The sequence below is a fragment of the Paramormyrops kingsleyae genome, chromosome 23 (genome assembly GCF_048594095.1).
Source record: "Paramormyrops kingsleyae isolate MSU_618 chromosome 23, PKINGS_0.4, whole genome shotgun sequence".
NCBI classification, from domain to species: Eukaryota; Metazoa; Chordata; class Actinopteri; order Osteoglossiformes; family Mormyridae; genus Paramormyrops; species Paramormyrops kingsleyae.
In genome coordinates, this window is record NC_132819.1 from 14409019 (window position 1) to 14432806 (window position 23788).

The 23788-nt window shown below is 44.6% G+C and overlaps 3 protein-coding genes across 13 annotated transcripts in view; 1 reads left to right on the forward strand and 2 right to left on the reverse strand.

The window, feature by feature from the left end:
* The first annotated feature begins 1 nt into the window (after position 1).
* On the forward strand, positions 2-8692 carry pdk4 (pyruvate dehydrogenase kinase, isozyme 4). The gene is made up of 11 exons (XM_023811901.2): positions 2-367; positions 1078-1219; positions 2031-2102; positions 2718-2902; positions 3397-3486; positions 3787-3864; positions 4906-4982; positions 5155-5253; positions 5543-5653; positions 5781-5894; positions 6033-8692. Exons 1-11 carry the CDS (start codon positions 250-252, stop codon positions 6174-6176), a joined length of 1230 nt encoding a protein of 409 aa, XP_023667669.1. The 5' UTR covers positions 2-249; the 3' UTR covers positions 6177-8692.
* A 1812-nt stretch (positions 8693-10504) lies between these two features.
* asb4 (ankyrin repeat and SOCS box containing 4) lies at positions 10505-21716 on the reverse strand. 7 transcript variants are annotated; one of them, XM_072705529.1, is made up of 6 exons: positions 15143-21716; positions 14650-14965; positions 13710-14009; positions 12332-12822; positions 12023-12136; positions 10505-11841 (listed from the first exon to the last, which is right to left on the reverse strand). In XM_072705529.1, exons 2-6 carry the CDS (start codon positions 14825-14827, stop codon positions 11653-11655), a joined length of 1272 nt encoding a protein of 423 aa, XP_072561630.1. In that variant the 5' UTR covers positions 14828-14965; positions 15143-21716; the 3' UTR covers positions 10505-11652. The 7 variants fall into 7 exon arrangements, with proteins under 7 accessions (XP_072561630.1, XP_023667662.1, XP_023667663.1 ...); XM_023811894.2 differs by having other exon boundaries at positions 14650-21716; XM_023811895.2 differs by having other exon boundaries at positions 11992-12136; positions 12295-12822; positions 14650-21716.
* A 25-nt stretch (positions 21717-21741) lies between these two features.
* Positions 21742-23788, reverse strand: part of ppp1r9a (protein phosphatase 1, regulatory subunit 9A) — a 48526-nt gene continuing 46479 nt past the window's right edge. For 4 of the 5 annotated variants that reach the window (XM_072705532.1, XM_072705530.1, XM_072705531.1 and 1 more), the window contains 4 exons: positions 23404-23517; positions 23085-23108; positions 22375-22569; positions 21742-22181 (listed from right to left, as the gene is read on the reverse strand). In XM_072705532.1, coding sequence (XP_072561633.1) covers positions 21972-22181; positions 22375-22569; positions 23085-23108; positions 23404-23517 — 543 coding nt within the window. In that variant the 3' untranslated portion in view covers positions 21742-21971. The remainder of the gene's footprint in view (positions 22182-22374; positions 22570-23084; positions 23109-23403; positions 23518-23788) is intronic. The other variant, XM_023811869.2, reaches the window with a different exon arrangement.

The window sequence follows — 23788 nt, forward strand, 5'->3', positions numbered from 1 at the left end:
AACACGGTGACATAGATTTTGACAATGCTGCACGTATAGCTAGGGACGCTCCATTCTCATTAAGCTGGTTTATTTCACTATGACAAACCGTTCCATAATACGCTGACCATAACTAGCAGTCTGGATAGCTGACTTGCTAGGTGGACGTGTTCGGCGATTCGGGCGGACGACTCGGGGATTGCTGCGGCGCCGAGCAAGAAAAACAACAGCCGAGGCGACGTTGGGTTTTGATCCAAGTTCAAAGTCAAGATGAAATTTGTACAGTTTCTGCTGAAGAACAGCGCGATGGGCAACATACCGAAACAAGTCGATAGGTTTTCGAAATTTTCTCCGTCTCCGCTGTCAATGAAGCAGTTCATAGATTTCGGTAATGTTTCACCTTGACTGCATGATCTCCAGACTTAGCTGCTCTTACGCATGATCACGACCCTAGTAGCTACACCATATCTGACTAATTATTTCTTTTTAATGAGAGGTAACTTGGTGCATCTCAGACCAAGCCTTGATCTGCTCAGTTTTGCTTGTTATCTCGCTGTCCGGTGTCAGTATCCCGCGTCTCGTAAAAAGCATCAGCTGGCAATGTAATTCTAACCAGGCGATATTTACGTTTAACTTTAACTTATTGTCTTCTTTTTCTCGGACACTTGTGGCCAGATCTAGCCACGTCCTTGTCGGTTTCATTTTACCCAAGCACTCAGTCTCGTTATTGGCCGACATGTTTAGTGCATGGTTCATGTAAATAGCATCGGTGCCGTAGCCTATTGGTTTGATGCTCCCACGATTTTTGCCATGTTAGAAAATATAGGTGAAAGGTTACCGAATAAAAAAACGAATAACACTGTCATGCACTTTCGTAGGCATGCATTTGAATACTTCGCGGTCACATTACCACATCCTTTTTGTTGTTAATGTCTGAAGTTGGATGCTTTCGAAAATAAATGCAGGCTTCTTTCTGCTTTAACGTCTGATTCTTTGATTTTCAACAATGGCGCCTGATGCCTTGTTTACAACCCCATTAACAACTGAAAAGTACAAGCTGCGAATGGACTATTTTAATGCAAGTCTTTTCCTCCGCAGGGTCTGCCAACGCATGCGAGAAGACCTCTTTCGTATTTTTGCGCCAGGAACTCCCGGTCAGGTTGGCAAATATCATGAAAGAGATCGATTTCCTTCCTGACAAACTGCTCGGCACACCTTCCCTTCAGCTTCTGCAGAGCTGGTAAATGCACGATCAAGTTTTCACCCTGATTATAATACTAAACATTGACATTTATCCCGAATTATAAGTTAGCTTTCTTTCAATGACCACCTCTTGGTGTAGTGGTTACATAACTTCAAAGTTTGGTTGTCCAGAGTCTCTATTCACCATATTTAGTGTGCAACGCAATGGTATAGTCTATTTTAAACTTTAAAAATGACTGAGCATGAGGTGAAAAATATCTTTGACCTTGACCACCACTAAAGGGTCCTCCGGGGGTTGCCAACTGTCACGCATCTGGCGCGTCATTTTCCGGCTGTAACGCTCACGCAAGAAATCTTGTGGCAAATCTGTATTATTCCATTATGAACCTAAAATAAGCCACATCTAAAGCATTGGGTAGTTTTAACCCTACATACTATTTACAGGGTAATAAAAACTGTTGCATATATGTAAATGCATGTGCAGACTTGTCTCGAATTGAAAATCACATGCCAGACATGTAAAAATTGGCAACCCTGATCCTCTATTCAGATGTTACACTGTATCCATCTACAAAGCCAGGTTTGGTGCCATAAATCACTGTTTATGGTCACAGTCATAAACAGATTTCATCTTAGGTGTTGATGTATCCAAATCAAATCATCTATCTGTACAAGCTTAGAGCACTCTGAACTGCTGATAAACATCACCTTAAACATGATCATCTTCTTAGATGACAAAGCATTCCATCTCAGGACTTGGTACTTAGTACCAGTTTGTTATTAGACCTGGCGTTTAAACACGTGTTTTTGTTGTGCTCAGTAAACTGACCAGTTTGACTTTGACGTAGGTATGCGCAAAGTCTAATGGAATTAGTGGATTTTCTGGAGAAAGATCCTGAAGATAAAAAGATCTTGTCAAAGTAAGTTTGGGGGGAAAAAAGCGTGTTATTGTGCTGGATAGGTATCTTAAAGCGGATGTCACTGTCTATTACAATAATAAAAGAATCAGTAATTTGTTACTTTTGTTTGTGACAATTGATTTCTTCTGCTGTCTGTAATGAGTGTAAGCATGTTTAAAATAAAATGTTTATTCTGCAGTTCTAGTTAACAGGACAGTGTTCAAGCATGAGTTATTCATGTAACATAGTTCAAAAGCATGCGTTAAATACTAACCAATGTTAGAAGTTCTGCCAAAGGATGTTTTGACTAAAGTCAAGTGTGCTTTCACAAACAACATTAACTTGGTAATTTATACAAATTGAAGTCACAAAGCATCTATGATCAGTCTTAACATCAAACTAAGATTTTAGGTGCTTAACTAGCCAGAAACTCTTATTGCCTGGACCTGTGTTTCTCTGAGTTTATAACGAAGTCAAGCCAAAATTACGTGGGGGTCTGTGACTAAGCTACTAATGTCGTCTTGTGTTTTCGAGATGATGTGTAATGTTTTGCAAGTGGCAGCTGCTCACAGAAGCACATAGGTCTGCCTGTAGTGTAAACTGCCTCTTTGGTACAATTAACTGTTTCCTCTTCAGATTTACAGAAACGCTCATTAACATCAGGAACAGACACAACAATGTGGTTCCCACTATGGCTCAGGGCGTCCTCGAGTACAAGGAGGCTTTTGGGGTGGATCCTGTGACCAATCAGAACGTGCAGTACTTCCTTGACCGCTTCTACATGAGTCGGATATCCACCCGGATGCTCATGAACCAGCATAGTAAGCACATGGGTACCACCTTTCTCAGACGAAATCTAAATTGATGTACCGTAGTTTCAGTGACAAGTTACGACTGTTACAGCGTTTCGTCCTCGTGTTGGATACTCAAAAGTAAGAAGCTTATATTTATTTCAGTAATAATAACATTTAAAATATTGTGCAGTAATTAACTGCAAGTTATTTTTGTGAGAGTGTTAAAATGGTAATCTTAAGGTTCTCTTAAGTTCATTGTACATTATTCTGAAAACAGCGTTTGTCTTGATTAAGTCGTCAACTAGATGTTTTTGTAAAATCAGCTACTATGATTTCTGTTTGGGACTAGACTCTAAACACGATTCATTGTTTTAAACCTTAACTTACTGTAGGACCGACGTTTGCCTTTGCTAAATATGGATCTTCAACATAGTCTTGTTTGTCATAAGTCAGCTGTTCTTCTGCTGTATATGAATGTTTTTTTTACACTGAAGGTATCTTGAACGTATGTCCTTCCGCAGCGCTGATCTTTGGCGGAAGCGCAAACCCTGCCCACCCAAAACACATTGGGAGCATCGACCCCAACTGTGACGTCGTCGAGGTGATCAAAGGTAACAAGCCTCTGTCTCTCTTCATTCATTAATCTGGCTTTACGTGGCTTTGTGTAAATCTTTCATGACAAATTATCACAAGGGAACAGCTGTTGAAACTTATTTTGACAGCGCTTTCAGGACGAAATAAATTGCATGTTGACGTGTCAAAGAGAAGTCAAAAAAACACAACGTGTGCCTATCAGACGTGCTTTAGACAAACTCTACAGCACGTCTCAGTTGTATTCACGCCTGAAACACTGTTGTTTACCCAGAGCGAATCATATGGGAGCTGGTAACCCTTTGCGATATTTTCCGCAGACGCTCACGAGAACTCAAAGATGCTCTGTGACCAGTATTACCTGACGTCCCCCGAAGTGGAAGTCAAGCAAGTGAACTGTGAGTGAAACTGTGTCAGCACCGAGCCTGGGTCTTTGGGAGGCCGACACGAGAGTCTTAGTTTCTGGCTCGTGGTTCCTGACCGCAGAGCGACACGTAGCTGATGTAAGAGCTTTTTTTTATTGTACCACAGGACAGACACGTGCTCAGTTTTTGGGGTGTCGACGGTAATTAAATTTAAAGCGCCATCGTGCAGGACTTTGCTCGAACACCAGGGTGATAAGGCCGACGTGAGGCGTAAGTGAAGTTGGAGAGATTCCCTCGACTTCTTTCTGTCTTCAGTCACCGTTGGACATGATAAACTTCCTTTGTAAGGAAGGTGCCCTTTATACTGCATGAGTGCCCTATTGAACCACCCTAAATCATTTGTGGCCTGTAATTATGTTGGTTCAGATTAAACAACACGCCTTACTGAAACAGAGGCTGACCCTGAAGATGACTACTCAGCCTTATGGATGCTAAACCAAGCGCATTTTAATCACATGCTGAAACATCCTCAAAAATCAGTAGTATTTTACATTTACAGTACTGAACTGAACTTTCCATTTAAATCTGACTCTAAATAACAATGATATGTTTAAAAAAACATATTGAACGTCTATATTTTTCAGCAACCAGTTGACATTCTACGTTCTTTGTATGGATTATTTCATTGGCAGTGATTTGGCTGCTTTTTCACACACTGTAGTATTTATTTTGGGTCAAGTGTCTTAGAAATGATAACAGTGTATCAGATATGAGATGATGATGTGCTGGCTGTTTGCTTTATTCTGGCTGCTAGAGGCAGCCCAAGCCTCTCTTGCGCTAAATCATTTTCACTTATCTGGTAGGATACCATTCTCTTACTCTCGTAACTAGGTAGCATTAAAATCCTTGCCGGTCCACAGAGAGAACTTGGCGCTGACCTCTCCAGTAAGGAAAATTACACGGTGAACACGGCTTGCTGTGGTTGCCTAAGAGTATGTATGATTTTGTGGCCGCGGTGTGGATATGCAGCGAATTATGCAGCAGGATGTGATGTAAGGTTGTGTTTTTTTTCAGCCAAAGCAGCTGGATCGCCCCTGCACATCGTCTACGTCCCCTCCCACCTTTATCACATGCTTTTTGAACTTTTTAAGGTAAGTTTTATGGTCATCAGTCCTATACGGCTGCTCTGATAAACACCATATGGCTTAATGGCTGGTGATGTTGGCTGCTAATGCCCCGAGCGTCAGTGTAAGCATTGCTGTGATGTGTATATATTCGTTGTTGTGCGTCACGGTTCCCTGAGATCATGGTTTCTCTTCACAGAACGCCATGAGAGCCACTGTAGAGGCTCACGAGTCCAGCTTGACCCTCCCGCCCATCAAAGTGCTGGTTTCCCTGGGAAGTGAAGACCTCACAATAAAGGTGAGGGGGGGGGGGGTGTTTCCCAGTCCGGTCCTCGGGGACCCCCAGACAGACCATGTTTTTGGACTGCCTGGGAGGGAGCAAAAATGTGGACTGCCTGGGAGGGAGCAAAAATGTGGACTGTCTGGGGCTGGACTGCCTGGCAAGCTGTTGGGAGGGAGCAAAAACATGGACTGTCTGAGGACCGAGTTGGGAAACACTGCTATAGAGGATGCAGCTAGTAGGCCGTCTCCATGACATCATGTGGACCACATCCGACTTAACGTCACCCATCACCTGCTGTGTATAGATGGCAGACCGGGGTGGCGGCGTCCCCTTGAGGAAGATTGAGCGCCTGTTCAGCTACATGTACACCACAGCTCCCAGCCCCGTCACTGGCAATGCCCGCAACGCTCCACTGGTGAGGAACCCCAACCACATCATGTGACCACATCATGTGACCTAATTCAGAACCTCAAAGCTGACTAGAAAAAGTCCTGCTGCCTCTGTAATCATCTAACCGCCTGTCGATTTTGTCTGTCGTTCAGGCTGGCTTCGGTTACGGGCTTCCGATTTCCCGCCTTTATGCTAAGTATTTCCAAGGGGACCTGCAGCTGTACTCTATGGAAGGATACGGAACGTCGGCAGTTATTTACCTTAAGGTAAGTGAGACCGGAACGCAGTGGGTGTATCAGGCCACGGACTGGAGGTCAATAGAAGGTCAGGCTTACTTTGTAAAAATCACATAGACGACAGTACTGTCTGGACCACGTCTTTATTAATTCCCCGCTCATTCGCAGGCCTTGTCCTCGGAGTCTGTAGAGAGGCTGCCAGTTTTCAACAAGTCAGCCCTCAGGCATTACCAGACGAGCACAGAGGCCGACGACTGGTGCATTCCCAGCAGCGAGCCCAAGAAACTGGGGAAGTTCGAGTACAGCGTGTAGGACTGTGAGGCGGTTGCATGCGCAGCGGTACGGCGGCTACGCTAGCGAGTCGACTGCATTATGGGTAACGGGGGCGGGGGGAGCAAACGGCGGCCGCTGGATTGCCACGGTGTGGCTCACGCTTTCTGTGATTAGCAGCTCGTTCGGCTGGTGCAGAAATTTCAGAATTTATTTATAATGCCGAGTTTTGTGAATTTCTGAGGGGGCATTTCATTTTGCATTTCATAGCGATGGCTAAGCTGGATGAGGGTGCAGTTTTGTGGTCACGGAGTATTAAAGGCCAAGCTTGATTTTATTTTGTTCCTGAGAAGAGCGCCTTTTCAGTTTAATGAAATAATGTTTTTATTTTGGAATATGCCCTCCGTTCAGTTGACGGTATAGTGTCCGTCCTGAGCAGAGACCTTAGTGCAACCTGTAAACATAAGGAATGATCCTTAGATCTTGTTTGCCCCTTGCTAAATATCTCAGAGCGGCCATTGTGATCGGCCCCCAAATCCTTAACCCGTTGGCCATTTCAAACTAAACATACTTTATGTATGTTACCTTGGCAGCTAGACATTTTTTCTTTTTGTCAATCTTAAGGTTAATGAAATATCGGTAAAATGAATACAAATCACATATAAGCTACTATCAGAAACAGATGTTTGTAGGGCGTTTTACCTCACCCACCTTAGACATTTCATTTCACAGCTTTGCTGTACTTTGTCCTGAGTTTGGCTTGGAGTTTTAACCCACAATAAGTTTTAACACTGAAGTTTGGGACACAAAACGAACTGACCACTCGTTTATATTGACTTTGCAGCCTTGATTTTTTGCTCTATGCAGTTTAAATACTAGTAGTGTTTTTGAGATGTTATTAGGCAAGAATGTACCAGGGAACCATTAAAGTTCTGCAGAAAAAGTGTCCATTTATTTTAAAAGTGACCGAGATGTGGACATAATGAATGTGAGGTACATTGTGTGTGTGTACAAATCCACACCATTCTCATCTCGCTTTAGGTGTCTAGTTTTTAAGTTTTGCGATGATTGTGCAGCTGGGTTGCCCGTTCACGTTATTGTAAACACAAAGCTTTTCATAAAGTTCCGTGTAAATGAAACAGAGTATGAAATATTCAGCTCGAGTCATCCTCCACCCTCTAAAAAATTATGGTTTTGTTCTTTTGCTTTTTCATATATTGCAGTTTTTTTTAAAACTTCATATCCTGTCATAACTTGATATTTTTTTAATCTTGTACTTAATCTTCCCAGTTACTATGTGTACAGCATATCCTGTACAGGCCTCCAGTATAAATAGTATTATGAATAGTAACTATTAGTATTTTATCCCACCATACCGGCTGCTGTAAGTCGGATAGAATCACAGCATCACTGCTTAGGGAGAGACATGCTACTTGACCTCTTTTTGACAGTGAAAGAATGAGCTTGGCAGGCGTCTGCGGGGGAGGTGTGTGTACCCACAATCCTCTGCTTTGTAACCATGATGGAACGCGGTTGTGCCATCACAGGAATACAGTGCTTACCCACCCACCCTAACGCTACACCAATCTTAAATTCCAAGAGCAGTTTAGCAGTTTAAAAATCCGTGGTGTTTAACCTCGTTTGAGCAATTTTTGTGTGCCGGATTGAGGACTCTGGACGCGGTGGGGGGTATGTGCACTGCTTTTCTGTGGCTGGTCGTGCCCACACCTCCGTAGGGTGTCGGCAACATGTCAGGTCCTCATGAGTGCCATGTGAGTTCGTGTATACCTGACCTCAGGGCCGGGCCGGTCGGATGGACCGAAATAAACTCCCTGGTGTTTTACTTGGGGGTGGATAAATGAAGCGATGCAAAGACGAAATGTTTTTCGGCTGATTTTTATCGAACGTGCTCCTTGTTCAGCGCGATGGGACGCAATCATTAGCTTTCATATGTGTCGCGTGTTACCCTGCCTTACTAACGTTGTTGTCAAACAAATGTGTTGGTTCTTATCTCTACTGGTGTTCCTGATGATTCCACAATGCCAATAAACAAGTGCTACCATTACCTTGAACGACCTTTCCTGAACCTTCCGAATGGACCCTTTGGAACGTCTGTCTGGAGTATTGCGCTAACGTCCCTTCCGACACCCGTGGCCGGAAATGCCCCCCCAGTAATCCTTGACCATTCTCTTCCACACTGAAGTCAGAGGATGATAATTCTGTCACAACACCTTTGTCTCACGCTTTGATACGCTCAGCAATAATCGCCACGTCCAGTCATTTCATTGGTCCCTAACCAAACTTGCATGACTGCACATTTTACTGAGTTTTTATCAGATGGTCGAAGCTGTGTAGAGTTCATTTGAGAGAGGCGGGGTGACGAGTGTATTTTATTTTTTTGTTGCGGTGAGATGAAGAATCGCATTGGTGCGTCGGCCAAGTAGCCTTGTCCTTTGTTAGCCAATGTTTTCAAAGTTCTGTCCTTGCTAACTTGTGAAGGAGTCGCCTTTGAAGAAGTCATCAAGAATATATGGAAAATAAAGCAATTGCACAAAGAATGCTTGGTCTGTGTGTGTTTTTTTTGCCCCATCGTGACCCAAAGTATAAGACGCAGAAATTTGTGATTCTGCATAATAAATAAGTCAACCATTAACTTTTTCCACCTGGTCCCATGGGAGCTCTGTGATACTGTAACTCGTTAACTCCACGGTTGATAAATCCTAAGCTGGTTTTTCCACCACATCAACCACCGTTATCAAAGCATATAAGAAAAATATTTACACATGCTGTTAAAATAGTAGCACCTGGCACTGGTCCAGAGGGCCAATGGTCGATGGGGTCAGCAGGAGGTCCCGTGGACTTAGAACCCGAACCGCTCCCAGTCACTGGAGCTGGAACTGCAACTGGAACCTTCCTACAGTGACTGTTATGAGTTACAGTGTTACAATGTCATTCAATTACCAAAAACGGTGTCCCGTGTTTTGTTTGCCACTGAGACACAAGCCTGAAAGAAACAGAACTGCCCCATTATGGCGCTTCCTGTCTTTCCCACTACCCCCCCCCCCCCCGCTTGTTTTGAACCCCCAGTGCTGTGTTCCTGGCTCCACTCCAGGGATTATTCCTGGACGACTGCCACGCTCCGAACAGCCTGTTCTGTTTTAACTCTCCTGATATTGTTCTGGCCTTTCTGACGGCGCGGGGGCCTGGTGACTGACACCAGTGGTGCCTTATAGGGCGCTATATTTATTGCCTTCCAGCTCGCCCCCCCCCCCCCCCACCCTGCACGGGGTGTGGCAGTTGTGCTTTGCCAGAACGCACCATCTCATCTCATACTGTCTGAGCGGGATTAAATGTAATATTTATTTAATAGGACCTTCTGGAGGGGGAGGGGGGCATGTGTCTGGGTTATTTTCCAGATCCTACGTGACGCACGTGCCCCCCCTCCCTCGGTGTATGCATGGGCACCCCCATGATTCACACGCTGTGCATAAGTCCCACATCAGTAGCAAACAAGGCTTTGTGGGCAGGTGGACAAATGGTTCCCAAAGGCATAATGTTTTCTGTCAGCATGATTGGTAGACTTTGGCATTGGCATCACGCACCGTAACAGGGGGGGGGCACCTGGCTTTAAAGGGACCTTCTGCCCAGTCAGAGCCAGCCTGTCGGAAACCGTCACAGCAGGATGAAAAGGCTCAATCGCCGTGAGTTGGCGTCCGGTTATGGGGCTGACGTGACAAGTATCCCTATGTACTAATCCCTAAACAAATGGGGCTCACACATGCATAACTGGCCTTAATTAATTGATCATACTTTGTCATTTCTTACGCCCAAATTTCGAAACAAAAAAATGCATGTTGACGGTAAGTTACTAAACAAGAGCAGGTGCAGGGCTGCTGTGATTTAACTCTGTCTCAGCAGAACAATAGGGGAATGTAACCCACAGATTGCTCATTATAATTATTCCACCTCATGATATTGTTTGTTGGTACCCGTGTATTTTACACTGCTCTGACCTCATAAAGGCTCTGCCTTTTGCCGGGCCACCATTGCAAATAAGAAATCGTCAATGGGTTCCCAAAATAACCCTCCATTATCAGACAATAACTACAACATATGACAATTATTTATCTGTCTTCTAAGCACTTTCCTAGACCAGGGTCACCTGGGAACATCCGGGAGAGTGTACTGATCTGTCACTGGGCACACGCAAACATTCACGCACACACACGCCTGAGGTCTGATACTGACCCCACACATACCCAGATTAGCTATCTATATCTGTGCAGGGACTCTCCATAGGCATAAGCCTAATCCCAACTATGATAACCCCCTACCCAGCCCTAACCTTAACCATAAGTGACCAAACAAAATACAAGACACTTCACATTTTTACTTTTTTGATTTCACAGATTTTTATAAAACTGAGTTTCCCTTTATGGGGACTGAAAAAAGGTCACTAACAGGTTTTTAACTATATTGCGGAGCCATTTGGTCCCCATAATGTAATACATACAGTACATATACAGTACGTGTGTATGGGTGTGATATATACACCCATACACATATACATTACGGGCAATTTAGAGAAGCCAATTCATCAAACTGCATGTCTTTGGACTGTGATTCAAATGATTCAAATTCCCAACCCTGGGGGTGTCGGGCAACAAGGGGGATGCAAATGGGATGGAAACCCTGAAACATTCAGGAGGTCCAGATGTGGGCGGCCCCCAGGACGGCCCCCAGGACCACGCCAGCTGTTTGAACAAGGGGACCCAGAACTTCCAGTCTTGCCCCTGGAGACCATAGCGCTGCCTGCTGAGCCACATTTGTGCATAACATTACATTTAATATTATATATACATAGCTATAATATATCATAAAAACAACAACAAAGGTCTAGGAAGGAGGTTTTCCCTCTTCGGACATCCCGGGTATTTCACAATACTAGCTACTTGCAATTAATTAATTAATTCCTTCTCCAGTAACATCCTGATTTGATGTAATATTTCGTCATTAGTTATTATTGTGTTTCATCGGACATGCCTCCCTGAGCAAATGAAATGTGTTTTTTAAGTGATCTACACCTCAGTCATTTTTCAGGTCACCGTGGGAAAGGTCTTAGTGCACCCGCACGTTTAATCTACTTTCATGGAAAATCCAGCACAAGAAAAATAATACGCTGAGGATGAAGATGCATCATTGTGCAGCCAGTTAACGACCTTCTTACATCTAAGTACCGTAGGTCACTGGGCAGGACGTGTCACTGCAGCCGCCCTCTCGAACACTTCCTTAATCACTTTTTAGTTATTTTAGGTTTGGCTATAAGCGGTGAGCCATTTCCTTTTCCATATCACACTTCATCGGGGACCCACTGTCCGAATCTCGTCATTCACATAACTCTTCAGCTATCCCAGGGCAACAGCAAATTGTGCTTAGGTATAGCCATTTTGAAATGTTGCTTGTTGGTTTGTTTTTTGATGGGTATGTTCGAGACAGGCCCCTGGGGAATGCTGGGTAATCAGTAAATGATGCCCTCTGGAACTAGCAGCAGGTACCTCTGCATGGACAACGGCACGGGCAGGCTCCAGACCCCGGCGTGGCATCGGCTGCCCAGTTGGGCTCGGATGGCACACCTGGCCAGGTGCATCAGCGTGCGTGGTCTGTCACTGCACACCGCGAACAGCGAGTCGTAGAAGTCCTGGTGTCGCTGCAAGGGCAGAACAAGGCAGATGATATTATTATTATTATTATTATTATTATTATTATTATTTATTACTTTAAGGGGCCCAAACTACGTAGCTTTGGGATCCCTGTTGTTTTTCTACTGATTATTTATTATCATTTTATTATTATTTACATCTGAACAAGCGAGATTATTTCTAGAAGACCTTGTAGATGTCGTCGGGAATGGCAGTCTTCCATTTTCTTGTGGACTTGATATGCTCGTATGAGTTGACCATTACCTCCACCACTCTGGGGTACTCGTGACAGGACTGCAACACCTGTGAGGAGCTCACCATGAGTATATATATATATTTTTAATATGTCACTGACCCTGATGAATACCTTGAGAAGTGGTCAGTATGCAAAACACAAGGATTTGGATGTGGCAGCATGCAGGCAGTGTGCCGGCTGTTCTCCCGGATGCTCCGGCACGTACGCGGGCGCCGGTGGGCGAGGCGGGCAGGGCGGAGCACCTTGTGGAACTGGGGGGGGTATATTCTCGCGGCACCATGGTTGAGCAGCAGCTGGATGCAGAGCTCGGGGACTCCCCCGGGCCTCACTGAGGTCACCTTCAACAAGTACTGGATGGGTGAGCAGCCGTTGATGTCCATGATGCGGGCGTTGGCACCAGCCTCCAGCAGCATGCGCGTCAGCACGTGGTCGCAGTTCCACGCAGCCTTGTGCAGCGCCACCTTGTCGTCCACCTCTTGCGCGTTGACGTCGGCCCCGTGGTCCAGCAGTATCCGGCACACCAGGTGGTGCTGCCCACTATAAACCTGATCGCGCATGTGCAGCGCCCAGTAGGCCGCCGTGATCAGTGGCGTTTCCTTGTACACGTTGGTGCCGTTCACGTCAGCACCGTGAGTCAGGTACAGGCCCACCAGCTCAGGGATGCCGAACCGGGCCGCTGTGTGCAGGGGTCTCTCGGCCTCGCTGTTCTCGCTGCACCAGTCCACCTTAGCACCTGAACACAAGAAGCAGGGAACTACAGCTAGGAGCTACAGGGGAATGTACCCCAGACCATCAGCAGAAAGCTAGAGAACCGAAACTCAAAACAGAAAATGGTGGACTACAGATCCGTCACCCAGAACAGGAAGGGATTACAGAATCTGCCCCTAAAAAATGTTTACTACAGAACCTACACCCAGGACAGGAAGATATTAGAGAACCTGCCCTCAGGTAAACCTTAGGTTAACAGTACCACAGAAACACAACAGAAAACCATAACCTACCCCCAAAATAGAAAAGTGTAACTAGAAGAGGTTACTAGAGAATCTACTGTACAACAGAAAGAGAAGATGGGACTTCACCTGGAACAGGAAATTATTTCAGATCCTGCTCTCAAAACAGTACTACAAAACCTATCCTTAGATTAACTGTACCACAGAATCTCAGCAGAAAACTATAAAACCTGTCCTTAAAATAAAAAGCTGTGTATTACAGAACCTGTAACCAGATCAGGTACTGTAGAACCTAGCCACTTAACCCACAACAGCAACAGGAAATTGTATCACAGAAGCTACCTGTAGACAGGTAAACAGTGTACCAAAAGAGCTATCCGTAGAAAGGTAACACAACAAGCCAACCTAGAAATAATAACTATCATAGAATTTACCCAAGAATAGGAAAGAATATACACGGCATTCCGTGTGTGAGAAGCATCTAGTGTCCTGTTTCTCTGATTTCAATAGTAATGTAGAGAAAAGACAGGATATCCTGGCCAACATATGACTCTGAGACAGGAATGTCCCCTTCTGCTATTTCAGCAAGATGCATGCAATCTGCTGACAAACCCAGAAATGTTGCAGATAGAACCAGATCAGTGTGGGTCAGTAGGTTGGGCCGTCCCACCTTTCAGAATGAGCTGTTTTGCACACTCCACAGACTCCTTGGTTATGCAGCAGTGTAGCGCTGTGTGGCCGCTCAGGGAGATGCTGTTGATCCTGGCGCCGTGGCTCAGGAGCAGGGTGACGAAGTCGCCGTTGGAGACCTCGCAGGCCACGTGCAGGGGCGTCTTCCCGTTGGGTTTGCGGTTGATGGCGGCCCCTTTCTCCAGCAGTGCCAGGCCGCTGGCCAGGGAGTCGTACATCACACAAACGTGGAGACCTGTCGCCCAGGATGACTCTAGCTTGTGACCTGGCAGCCAGTAGCCTAGGAGTAATCATTTCCAAATGAAAAATAACAAGGTTAACAAGTACAAGCAATTAAAATTAATAATCATGTGGTCTAGAGGCATTTTTATTTCAATGGCAGGTGAAGTCATGCTTTACAAAGCTGACCCCACCTTTGTGTGCAGTCTGGTGGTGAGGAATTTCACACATGATCTGTATGTCAGCAAATCATGTTGCTGAAACAGTTTTGTGCCTTCAAGCAAGAAACTTAACCTCGACAACTCCTGCAACACGACCGGACTAAATGCGTATACTGCACATTTATGAGGATAAAGTGGTAATAATCAACTCAGTAATGTGTACAATGATTTTCTGCTAGCCACAGTTCTTTAGCTAAACGTAAACATACGACAGTAGTTCATTTAAAGAAGTTTAGCGCCCCACAGTGGTGGAGTATAGAATTGCTCCTACAGTAAACATAGCAAAATTTAGCCAAACCACTTTTTTTTTTCCATTTGAGTAAAGCAATGAACAAACCCACAAATGAACATCCAATACTGTAAATAGACATGCTACTAAGACACAACACACCTTCTGAGTGAGAAAACATCAACCCAGACGCTCCTGATTTGTGTTTCACACCTGCTGTAGAGTGTCCATGGGATGGTCTGCTGCTGTACCTTGTTTGTAGGAAGCCAGGGTCATACTCCGATCCTCCACGTCAAACACGGTGTCTATGTCGATGTTGGTACTGTGCAGGATCCTCTGCACCTCGTCCACGTCGTCACACTGCAGGGCCTGCAGGAATCGGGCCTTGAGCTTTCGCTCTGCCTCCTCTCGGGAGACGGGCTTGGTCATTTGCACTCTTTCTTGCCCCTGAGGGCATGTGGCAGCGTTCTCAGGGCACGCGTGTGAATCCTCTCCTTCGGCTGGGGCACATGCAAGAGCTTACCAGGATGGCGGGTAACATGATCACTGGAGAGTCTGACAGACTGGCTATTTATAGAGAATGAGGCCGGGGTAAGGCACGTCTGACAGAAGGTTAGTGAGATTCTGTATCCTAGGGTTGACATTATACCAAAATCACACACATACAGGGGCTACGACCAACCAGGAAATGCAGTCAAATCGGCAGTTCAGTTCAGCACCTTTGTAAATGCACTGAACATTTACCTTTACGCACTGTGCTTCTTGGGAAAAGCTCCCAGCTCACTGTAACTTTGCACTGGAGAAGCAGAAATGGAAAATGTATGGATAAACCAAAGTTCCTTCACAGCTCTCAGGACGTACTGAGCAGAGAAAAATTATATAATGCGGCGAAACTGATGTATGTCTCACTGGAAACAGAACAGAAAGCGAGACGATGGGAAAATAACAGCTGAAGGGGAAATGAAACTTGGTTTCGTGAAATCCCACTGGTACGAGAAGGATGCGGAAGCCGTTCCTGCTGAGTGTTCATATGACTGATGACTGGTTCAACACAAAGTGATGAAAGGCATCAGATTAAACAGTGCACCCCAGATTGATTGGGCACCAAAGCCATCCCTGCAGCACTATCAAAATAGATACTAATGACTTATTGAGTATAGACTATAAATGTTAATTTAGCCAGGTTGTGTATGAGCTTTCATAGTATGTTAATTCAGCAGTTGCCTACGCTGTGCACATCAGTGTTGTTATGGGATTAATGGTGTAAGCGTGTTCTCTGTATGTGGTTCTCCTTTATCACTTTAATCATTACACTCTTAATTGTTGGTTGCAGCCTCGATTTGATGGACTTCACCTCGGCTGTATAAGGTCTATCTCCTTCGCACAGCTGCAGAACTACTCATTTAAAACCTCCCTTTATAATAAACATGCTCCTGAAGAGACATTATTAGCCACATGGACCCACATCTCCTGTAAGACCCTCAGTCCTCACTCCCGTACATTTGGCTGGGTAACGTATCGTTGAAGCTGTTTATCGAAGGAGGAACCGCAATACTTCCCCGCGGGTTAATTTTTCACAGTGTTATCTCAGTTCCCCAGCCCACTCATCGCCCTCCCCCGAGGCAGCCTTTTCACAGTATACGAGCCACCTGGCATGGCTCAGCTCCGTGTCAGCAGTGAGTCCCTCCCAGGGCCAACGTGTCATCTCATGCTAGCTTCTCAGACCTCCTCTTATAGACTGCCTTGAAGCATGACCAGGGTGTAAAGGGGGCCACATGTGTTTACTTTGTTATGTGTGTGTAGCTCCATATGCAGGGCATTTGTATGTGTCTGAAGATTCTGTCATTATTATACTTTATTGTACATCTGTGCAATGGTAATAAAAGGCATTCTATCCTATTCATTCGATTCTAAGAAGCATGGCATTCTTCCCATACACACCCAAACTCCTAATCAATAGTTCCATTCATTTCACTTGATTTAGTTTAGGTGTGACCTGCATTTGCTGTGGTGTGATTTCAGGCACACTAAGTGACTAATCTTCTGATTAATTGTGGATGCCGTGGTCAGCTTCCCTGCACCAGGTATTCAATGTTTCGGGAAGCTTGTAAGTTTGTCCAAATTGACACCTTCTTTTTCCATTGACCAAACTAAAGTTCACGTAATGCTCCGAAATGTTCTACAAACCTGGAAGCGGCTCACAGGATTTGGGGCAGATTTTGCATTTTCCTGGGGAATGCAGTGTTTGTGTGGAGATGCATGAACTGCTGAATTTCAGCTGACTCATCTGACTGTCTTGTAGGCAATCCAGACCTTTTTATGTTTACTGTGCAAACAGAATAAGCATAGACTCAGGGCTGCCGCAAGAGAAGCCAGCCCACAGACAGATTTCACACATCAGTTGTGACGTGTTAGCGTGGGAGTCAAACGCTGAGGAGGAATGCCTGGCTATCAGATGAACTTTGACCCCCTTTGCATTCCTGCCTCATAAAGACGTTCCGGATAATTATAGGGCATTATGATATGTCCATTCTGGGATGAAAGCATAAATCAAATGACAGATACAACAAGTAGTGTATGAAGAGGAGGCCCTGCTCTATGGCTGTGACAAGAATATCTATATACCACTGGACATGTGAACATACACTGCTCTCTTCTGTTATTATACACATAGTAACATCCGGGAAAAGTATGGTTACAGTATGTTACCAATTGTTAAATGCTGTAATAGTATGTAAGAAAGACTTCACTGAGTTTCAAATACTGTAACTGTATATTTGTAAGTGTTAAATATTCTAACAGTATGCTAGTGGGTGTTAAAGACTGTAACAGTATGTTACTGAGGTAAATTCCTTAACAGTATGTTAGCGAATGTTGCATACTGTGACAGTGTGTTAGAGAATGTTAAAGACTGTAACAGTATGTTACCAAGTATTAAATGCTGTAACAGTATGTTTGCAAGTTTTAAATACTGTAATGTGTTATAGAGTATTACTTACTGTAACACAGCGGTATTCCAAATGCAGGGTATGTCCTGCTGGTGGGGCAGAAAGGAACTGCAGGGAAATCGTGAGTGAGTGAGGTGGGGGAATCGCTAATTTTGAAATTGAAACTTTCGTAAAACCATATGAACATATCATATGCCTATATGCATTGCATGACACTAAGAAATTAATTAAAATGTGTAAAATAGGCACCATGTATTGAATGCATTGAACCGTTTTGACTAATGACGTAACAAAAGTTTATGGCGGGAAAGTTGCTTAATACTTGCAGACTTTCAGGAATGTCTAGCTGCTAGTAGTGTTTAAAGAAAATGTGATGGCAAAACAACACTTAACATGAGTACAAACAAAATGATGACGCATATCTGAAATACAGTTCTGCTTCAGTTATTGTCTATGGAGAGGTGTGGCCCTTTTGTGTGGTTACAGTGAGCACCCTGGCAAATGGCAGCTTGAAGTCGACCAAATTAAAATGACAGGCGAGACATGGACATCTTGTAGGAAAATCGAAAGAAAGATTTCTTTCAAAACAAATTACACAAGTTTGAGGCAAAAGATCGATGAAACGATTTGGTAAGAACCTACTTATGCTTTGAAAGCATCTTATCAAGTGGGTGCGTGTGTGTCTGTGTGTGTGTCTGTGTGTATGTTTGTGTGTGTCTGTGTGTATGTTTGTGTGTGTGTGTCTGTTTGTGTGTATGTGTATGTATGTGTGTGTATGTGTTTGTGTGTGTGTCTGTGTGTGTATGTGTTTGTGTGTGTCTGTGTGTGTGTCTGTGTGTATGCTTGTGTGTGTGTGTCTGTCTGTGTATATGTGTGTGTTTGTTTCTGTGTGTGTGTGTGTGGGGGGGGGGGGGGCTACAGGACAAATATATCAGCTGTCAAAAATCATTTGAATTCTGAAATCCATTGTTGTAACAGTTTGTTAGCAAATGTTCAATAATGCCACAGTGGGGGTTACAGTAGGTGTACTATCTACTGGTCTAACAAGTGGCTGAAGCCTACTGGTCATGTTAAAGTAAATTGTTCCATTTTGAAATTAGCAATTATTCTTCATAAAAATATTACAGAAATACTACCCTTTGGAGTGCAACCAGAAAATGTGCTTTCATAGTTCCAGGTCAGCAGACCAAACAGTAATTGTATTGTACGGTTTGCTGTCTGTGTACTAATCTCTGTTCCCTATAGAACTGTTCAGGAGAACTGATAAGATTAATCTAGCTATAATTTTATTCTTTCAGTTCAGAATAATAAAACTCTTATTTAAAATGCTGTGACCTCTTTCATCATGGCTGAAAGTGTTCTTGTCTCATTAATGGCAATTTGTTTGCCGTTATAATGTGTTCCTACGATAAGTTTTTCCGACAGCTTGATGGATCACACAAATTAAAACATCCGGAAACATTCATAGAAAAATCCCTGTGGATGACCATCAAGGTCTTTCCATGATCCCTTTCTCTCCTCGCTCACTCCCATGCCACAGCGCAGTTAAGATATCCACCAACGAGTAAGAGAAAGGTAGAGGGTGTTTTTCAACATGCGTACTTGACTGTACTTGTGTTCTCGTGTACCTCTTTTATGTCATCTTCCATCGCCAAAGACCAGTTCCAACTCTCAAGAACAGAAGTACAGAGGAAGGTAAAAAATCCCCAGATGTTGGTCTTGCTCCGTCCCAAATATGAAGGATACATCGGTTGCATCCTTGCCAAACAACACCAGTCTCATGATTCATTCTACCCCAAGTTCACTCTTGGGAGGCAAGTTAGCGAGACCAGTTTTGTCCAGGCCACAGGTACAATCTCCGTGTTTTGGTATTGAAAAACACCCACTGAGACAAAAAGATGGAGGCAGAGAAATGAAGAAAACAAAAATACCCACAATGCACTGGGAATTAAATTTGCCTGTATTTCTCTGATAGGTTAGTCAGTGGTATACGGTGTATTTACCAAGCAAGGGGAGCTGAGGAGCCACACGCCTCCCAGCAGCCGTGTCCTTTTATTGTTTAATAACAAAACAGGAAGTAGAGGTTACCCTGCTTACAGACATGGCACCTAGGGGGTCCTTCATGCAGGTATAATGTAAGAAAATATACAAACAGAAGCTACAACTTTCACATGCTAATTGCCAAGGTTGTACCTACATTAGACTTCTACTGTATGGCTGATACAGTATAATGGACTGATAAAACAGTGTTTTAATACAATTCCTTCAGTGAGACTGTTAGCTGCCCTTTCCAGTTAATTAGTATGTGAGAACGATCACACACACGGCAAAGAATTACCGGAACGAAATACAGCACACATAAAGCACACTGGACAATGCTGTACGCCGGTGTCGTATGGTCTGATCTGTGATTACGTTCCTGCTCCTATAACCCTCGCGTCCTTCCCTATGTGCCGAGATCGATAGTATAAAACAAGGCGTTCGAAGTCGTATTGCTTTCCGCATTTACAAAACCACTGAGCGCCGGCTAAGGGCAAAGCGGATGGATCCTCTCTGACACGCTCATTGCCTTCGCTTCCGTTTCCAGAGGCCACTCTGTCAGGAGGTCCAGTGTGTGGAAACGTTTTTCTGCCTTGAATAATCACTTGTAGTACTCTCTGTCTTCTGCTGCTAAAACACCCGTCGGTGCTGCACACGACACAGCGCGAGCAGTAGTTACTATTGCAGACGGAATTGCTAAACAGTTCTTCATATTAGATATCAATAAATTATACAAGAATCAAAATTGCACGTCATTTAAAATGACTTTGATAATCATCTGATATATAGAAAAAAAGGAGATTATAGAAAACTGTAAAGGAAAATAAAAGCATGTTAATTTCTAAGTATAATTTATAATTAAGAAGCAAACATTTCTGAACTTTTGCCATAAAGAATAGGATATACTTTATAATCTTTGCATTTTCACATGGGATTGGGGTCACAGCTTGATGGATATTTTGCCCACGTTTAGACAAGCTAGAGGTCATTTCTTTCCTGCGTCCTGGAAAGCAGCTATTTTGTAAATACTTATATGTGTGTTTGTGCCTTTGGTTACACACTGGAACGGTCCAAAGCTTTGGAAGTCTTCTAAGAAAAAAAAACCTGAGCCTTCCAAAAACAAAACACGATAAAAGTGAAACAACGGACGCGGTCAGGATGCACAAGGATGAACATGCACTCACAGACATTCGACCAGTGTTAAGACACAAAGGTATGACTGCAGGACAGAGGCCGCACTCTGATGACTCTCCAGTGTTTGCCTAAACTGCACAGAAATCACAGAACTCCTGAAAATGTCTCAGGTCTTCAGCTCTTCTCCACGCACCGGTGACAAATAAATCAAAGTGACCAGCAGCGGCGATGTTTACCACCTCTCGAACCACACATTTGCCTTGGGGGCCCCCTGTTGGCCACAAACAGTCACTACACTAGGGGGTCCCCAAAGTGACTTGGACCCCAGAAACAACAAACCCGACCTTGGTGCCCCGGGTTACTCAGAGCATGTGCAGTGAGTGACAGGCAGAAAATCCAGTGTCACCGACTACTGTGACCGCTGCGGATCTATGTCATACAGTGCAGACTTCACACGTCACATGATGCAGTACTAAATCAAATAGCCAGAGTTTTCACCATCTTTTACACTCTACACTGTGTTTTTTCACTTGCATGGTTTCTGCTGTGAATACTTTACATAAATACTATTATAAAATATATATAATATTGTTTTAAAGGCCCATAAACTTCCAAGACAGTTCTCTAATATCAGTGTTGCGTTATTGTATCTGAACCACTCCTAGATTTGTTCACTAAATGCCCACCAGGGTCCCCAGTGTTCTAACCAGCTGCCAGTGCATTTTCCCCCCTGGACAGAAACCAGAGGTGATTCCGCGCAACCTCTTCTGTCGTTCTGATTGGCCGCTGGCAGGACACACCCGCTCCATCTTACCCACTCTGCGGCTTACTCAGTGACCTAACACCTTACACCTGCCCACTTCCTCCCCGCATACAAACCACTCGCCTGGCCTAGTGGGAGGGTTCCCTGGTGGGTCATGCGACGTCAGCCATGTAAACGATGAGCACAAACTGTGGAGGTCACTAAGGCCTCCAGTTTTGATTAGATAAAAGCAGCAACTAAATGAAATACATTAATACACTAAACGTATGCTGGAAACAAAGCCTGACCCAGCGCAGCACAGAACAGGAGGTGATTTAGTAAATCAGTGTTTCTGCTCAGGATATATATGTTTCTCATAATAAAAATGGCACGTAGGATTTCTTTACATCTTGGGAGACTGACGAAAAACGTCACCATTAAAATACAGGCTTCCGAACACCCCACCCACCCTCCCCCCCTCAAAAAAGGAGTGAACGATGAGGGAACTCCCTAAAACCAAAGGACGAGTGCAACAAGGAAAGGGTCCCGCGTCTCCGGTCACATCCAGGTGTAGAACTCTGGGTTTTCCCCTCGCCACCAGCAGCCTTTTGAAAGTTACACTTGAAAGTAATTTTTCAGTAGCAAAGGTCTTGCTCTGTCTCCACACTGTAGGTAGTGCTGCTTTGAAGAACACGCAAGCCTCGGCAGGCTACTCGACGGCGCCCCCTGCTGGCGCCCCAGAGGGCCCGCCGCCTTTCCGCGCCAGCTTCTGCATCTGCTCCGTCTCCTTCCTGCGTAACTTCTCCCTGTGCTTCTCCAGCTTCTCCCGGTTCTTCCGAGCCTTCTCCATGATCGCTTTGAGGTCCCTCACCTTCCTTTTGATCAGAGCACGGTCTTGAGAAGACACCACGCCCAGGTCCTGGAAAGCAAAGACACCGTGCTGAGATCCCGTGTGTTTGTGGATGACCTGCAGCTCTGCTGAAATATGGACATAATGGAATAGTAATAGGCTCCTAAAGAGCCTTGCTTCCATATTTTATCAGAACATTCAAAACAGACACAGAAATCATGGTTTTAAATTAGTCAATCAGCGTGTGAAGGACTTATTGTACCTTAAGGCCGCTGCTGTCCATCTGTAGAAGGTGCTCTCCATCTATGTTCTTGGCAGTGAATTTTGGGACATACTGCTCCAGGCTGAGGCCCATCAGCCAATGGGACACCTGCTGGCAGTTCCACTCCAGGACACTGCGATTCTGCCAGTGGTGGTCTTTGGGGGACTGGTCTTCCTCCAAATTCTTCTGAACCACCTCCTCAACCACAACACAACAGGCAGTTTGCTCGCTAACGCTTATAAACCATGTTACAGTGATCCGCTGCCTATCGTGGACGTTCCAGACCCATCCGCTATATAGAAAGACCATGTAAATATTTTTTTATAGTTTATCGTAGGGCTTAAAACAAAACGAAAAGTTCACAAAAAGTTTGCTCACAACAATCGGACCACAAGCAAGGTACACGATGCTCAGGGAACTGTGATGCGTCAGTGAAAAATCCGCGATATAGCGGGGGCGCGATAGCTGAACCGCGATATAGTGGGGGCGCGATAGCTGAACCGCGATATAGCGGGGGATCACTGTATTTTGTTAAACACCGAAATCCAACTCACTTAACTTAATGGCATGCAGACCCTATCAAAATGCAACAAGCGGAGAAGATTCCGGATAGAGACTCTTTGGCCTCATTTTGCTGAGTGCTAAGTGCATGCAAACCTCTATGAGACGGTGACACACGGATACAGATCATGCTCTTAACAACGTCTCACCTCGTCATCTATCATATCCAAGCTCTGACAAATGGGGTTCAGGAGATAATGGGAAATGCAAGTTTGTTAGAGAGAACAGACATTACAAGCAATAACTCTGGCGCCATCTACAGAAAGAGAACGAAACGAACGTTTATTCAGGAAGAGCAATAATATTACATCATTTGATTGGTCACCATTTCCACTCAATAATTTAAATCACAGTTAATGATTCTTTGATTTTCTTTGAAATAGAATTATTTTACATGGATAAAATTTACAATTATTATTTTTTTTAGCCAGACACGCTTGATGCTGTGTCCAGGAAAGGGCATCTCACCTCATCCGATGACGGCGGCGAGGTGTGCGAGCGTCCCAAACTTTTGAGTTCAGCCACTGGCCCGCTGAAGTCCACCGAGTCCATATTCCCGGGGTCCTCGCCCTGAGCCGAGCTCTGTGGGATCACAGACGTGTGGCTGACACATATGTACGCGTACGTACACCCGCCGTCTTCAAATCAGCCATCTCCTTCTGGAGCAGACTCAATCATGGGCAGAATTACATTTCTCTGCATCGTGCGAATCAATTCATCTATGTGACTGATTAGGTAACGTTCATCTCCGAACACAAATGAGGCCGACCAGGAGCGAGTACTGTCCTGCGAAAGAAAGGTCTCATAGCTGGTTGTGTTTCACTACAGGAGGCTCGGAGGCCGACCAGACCGG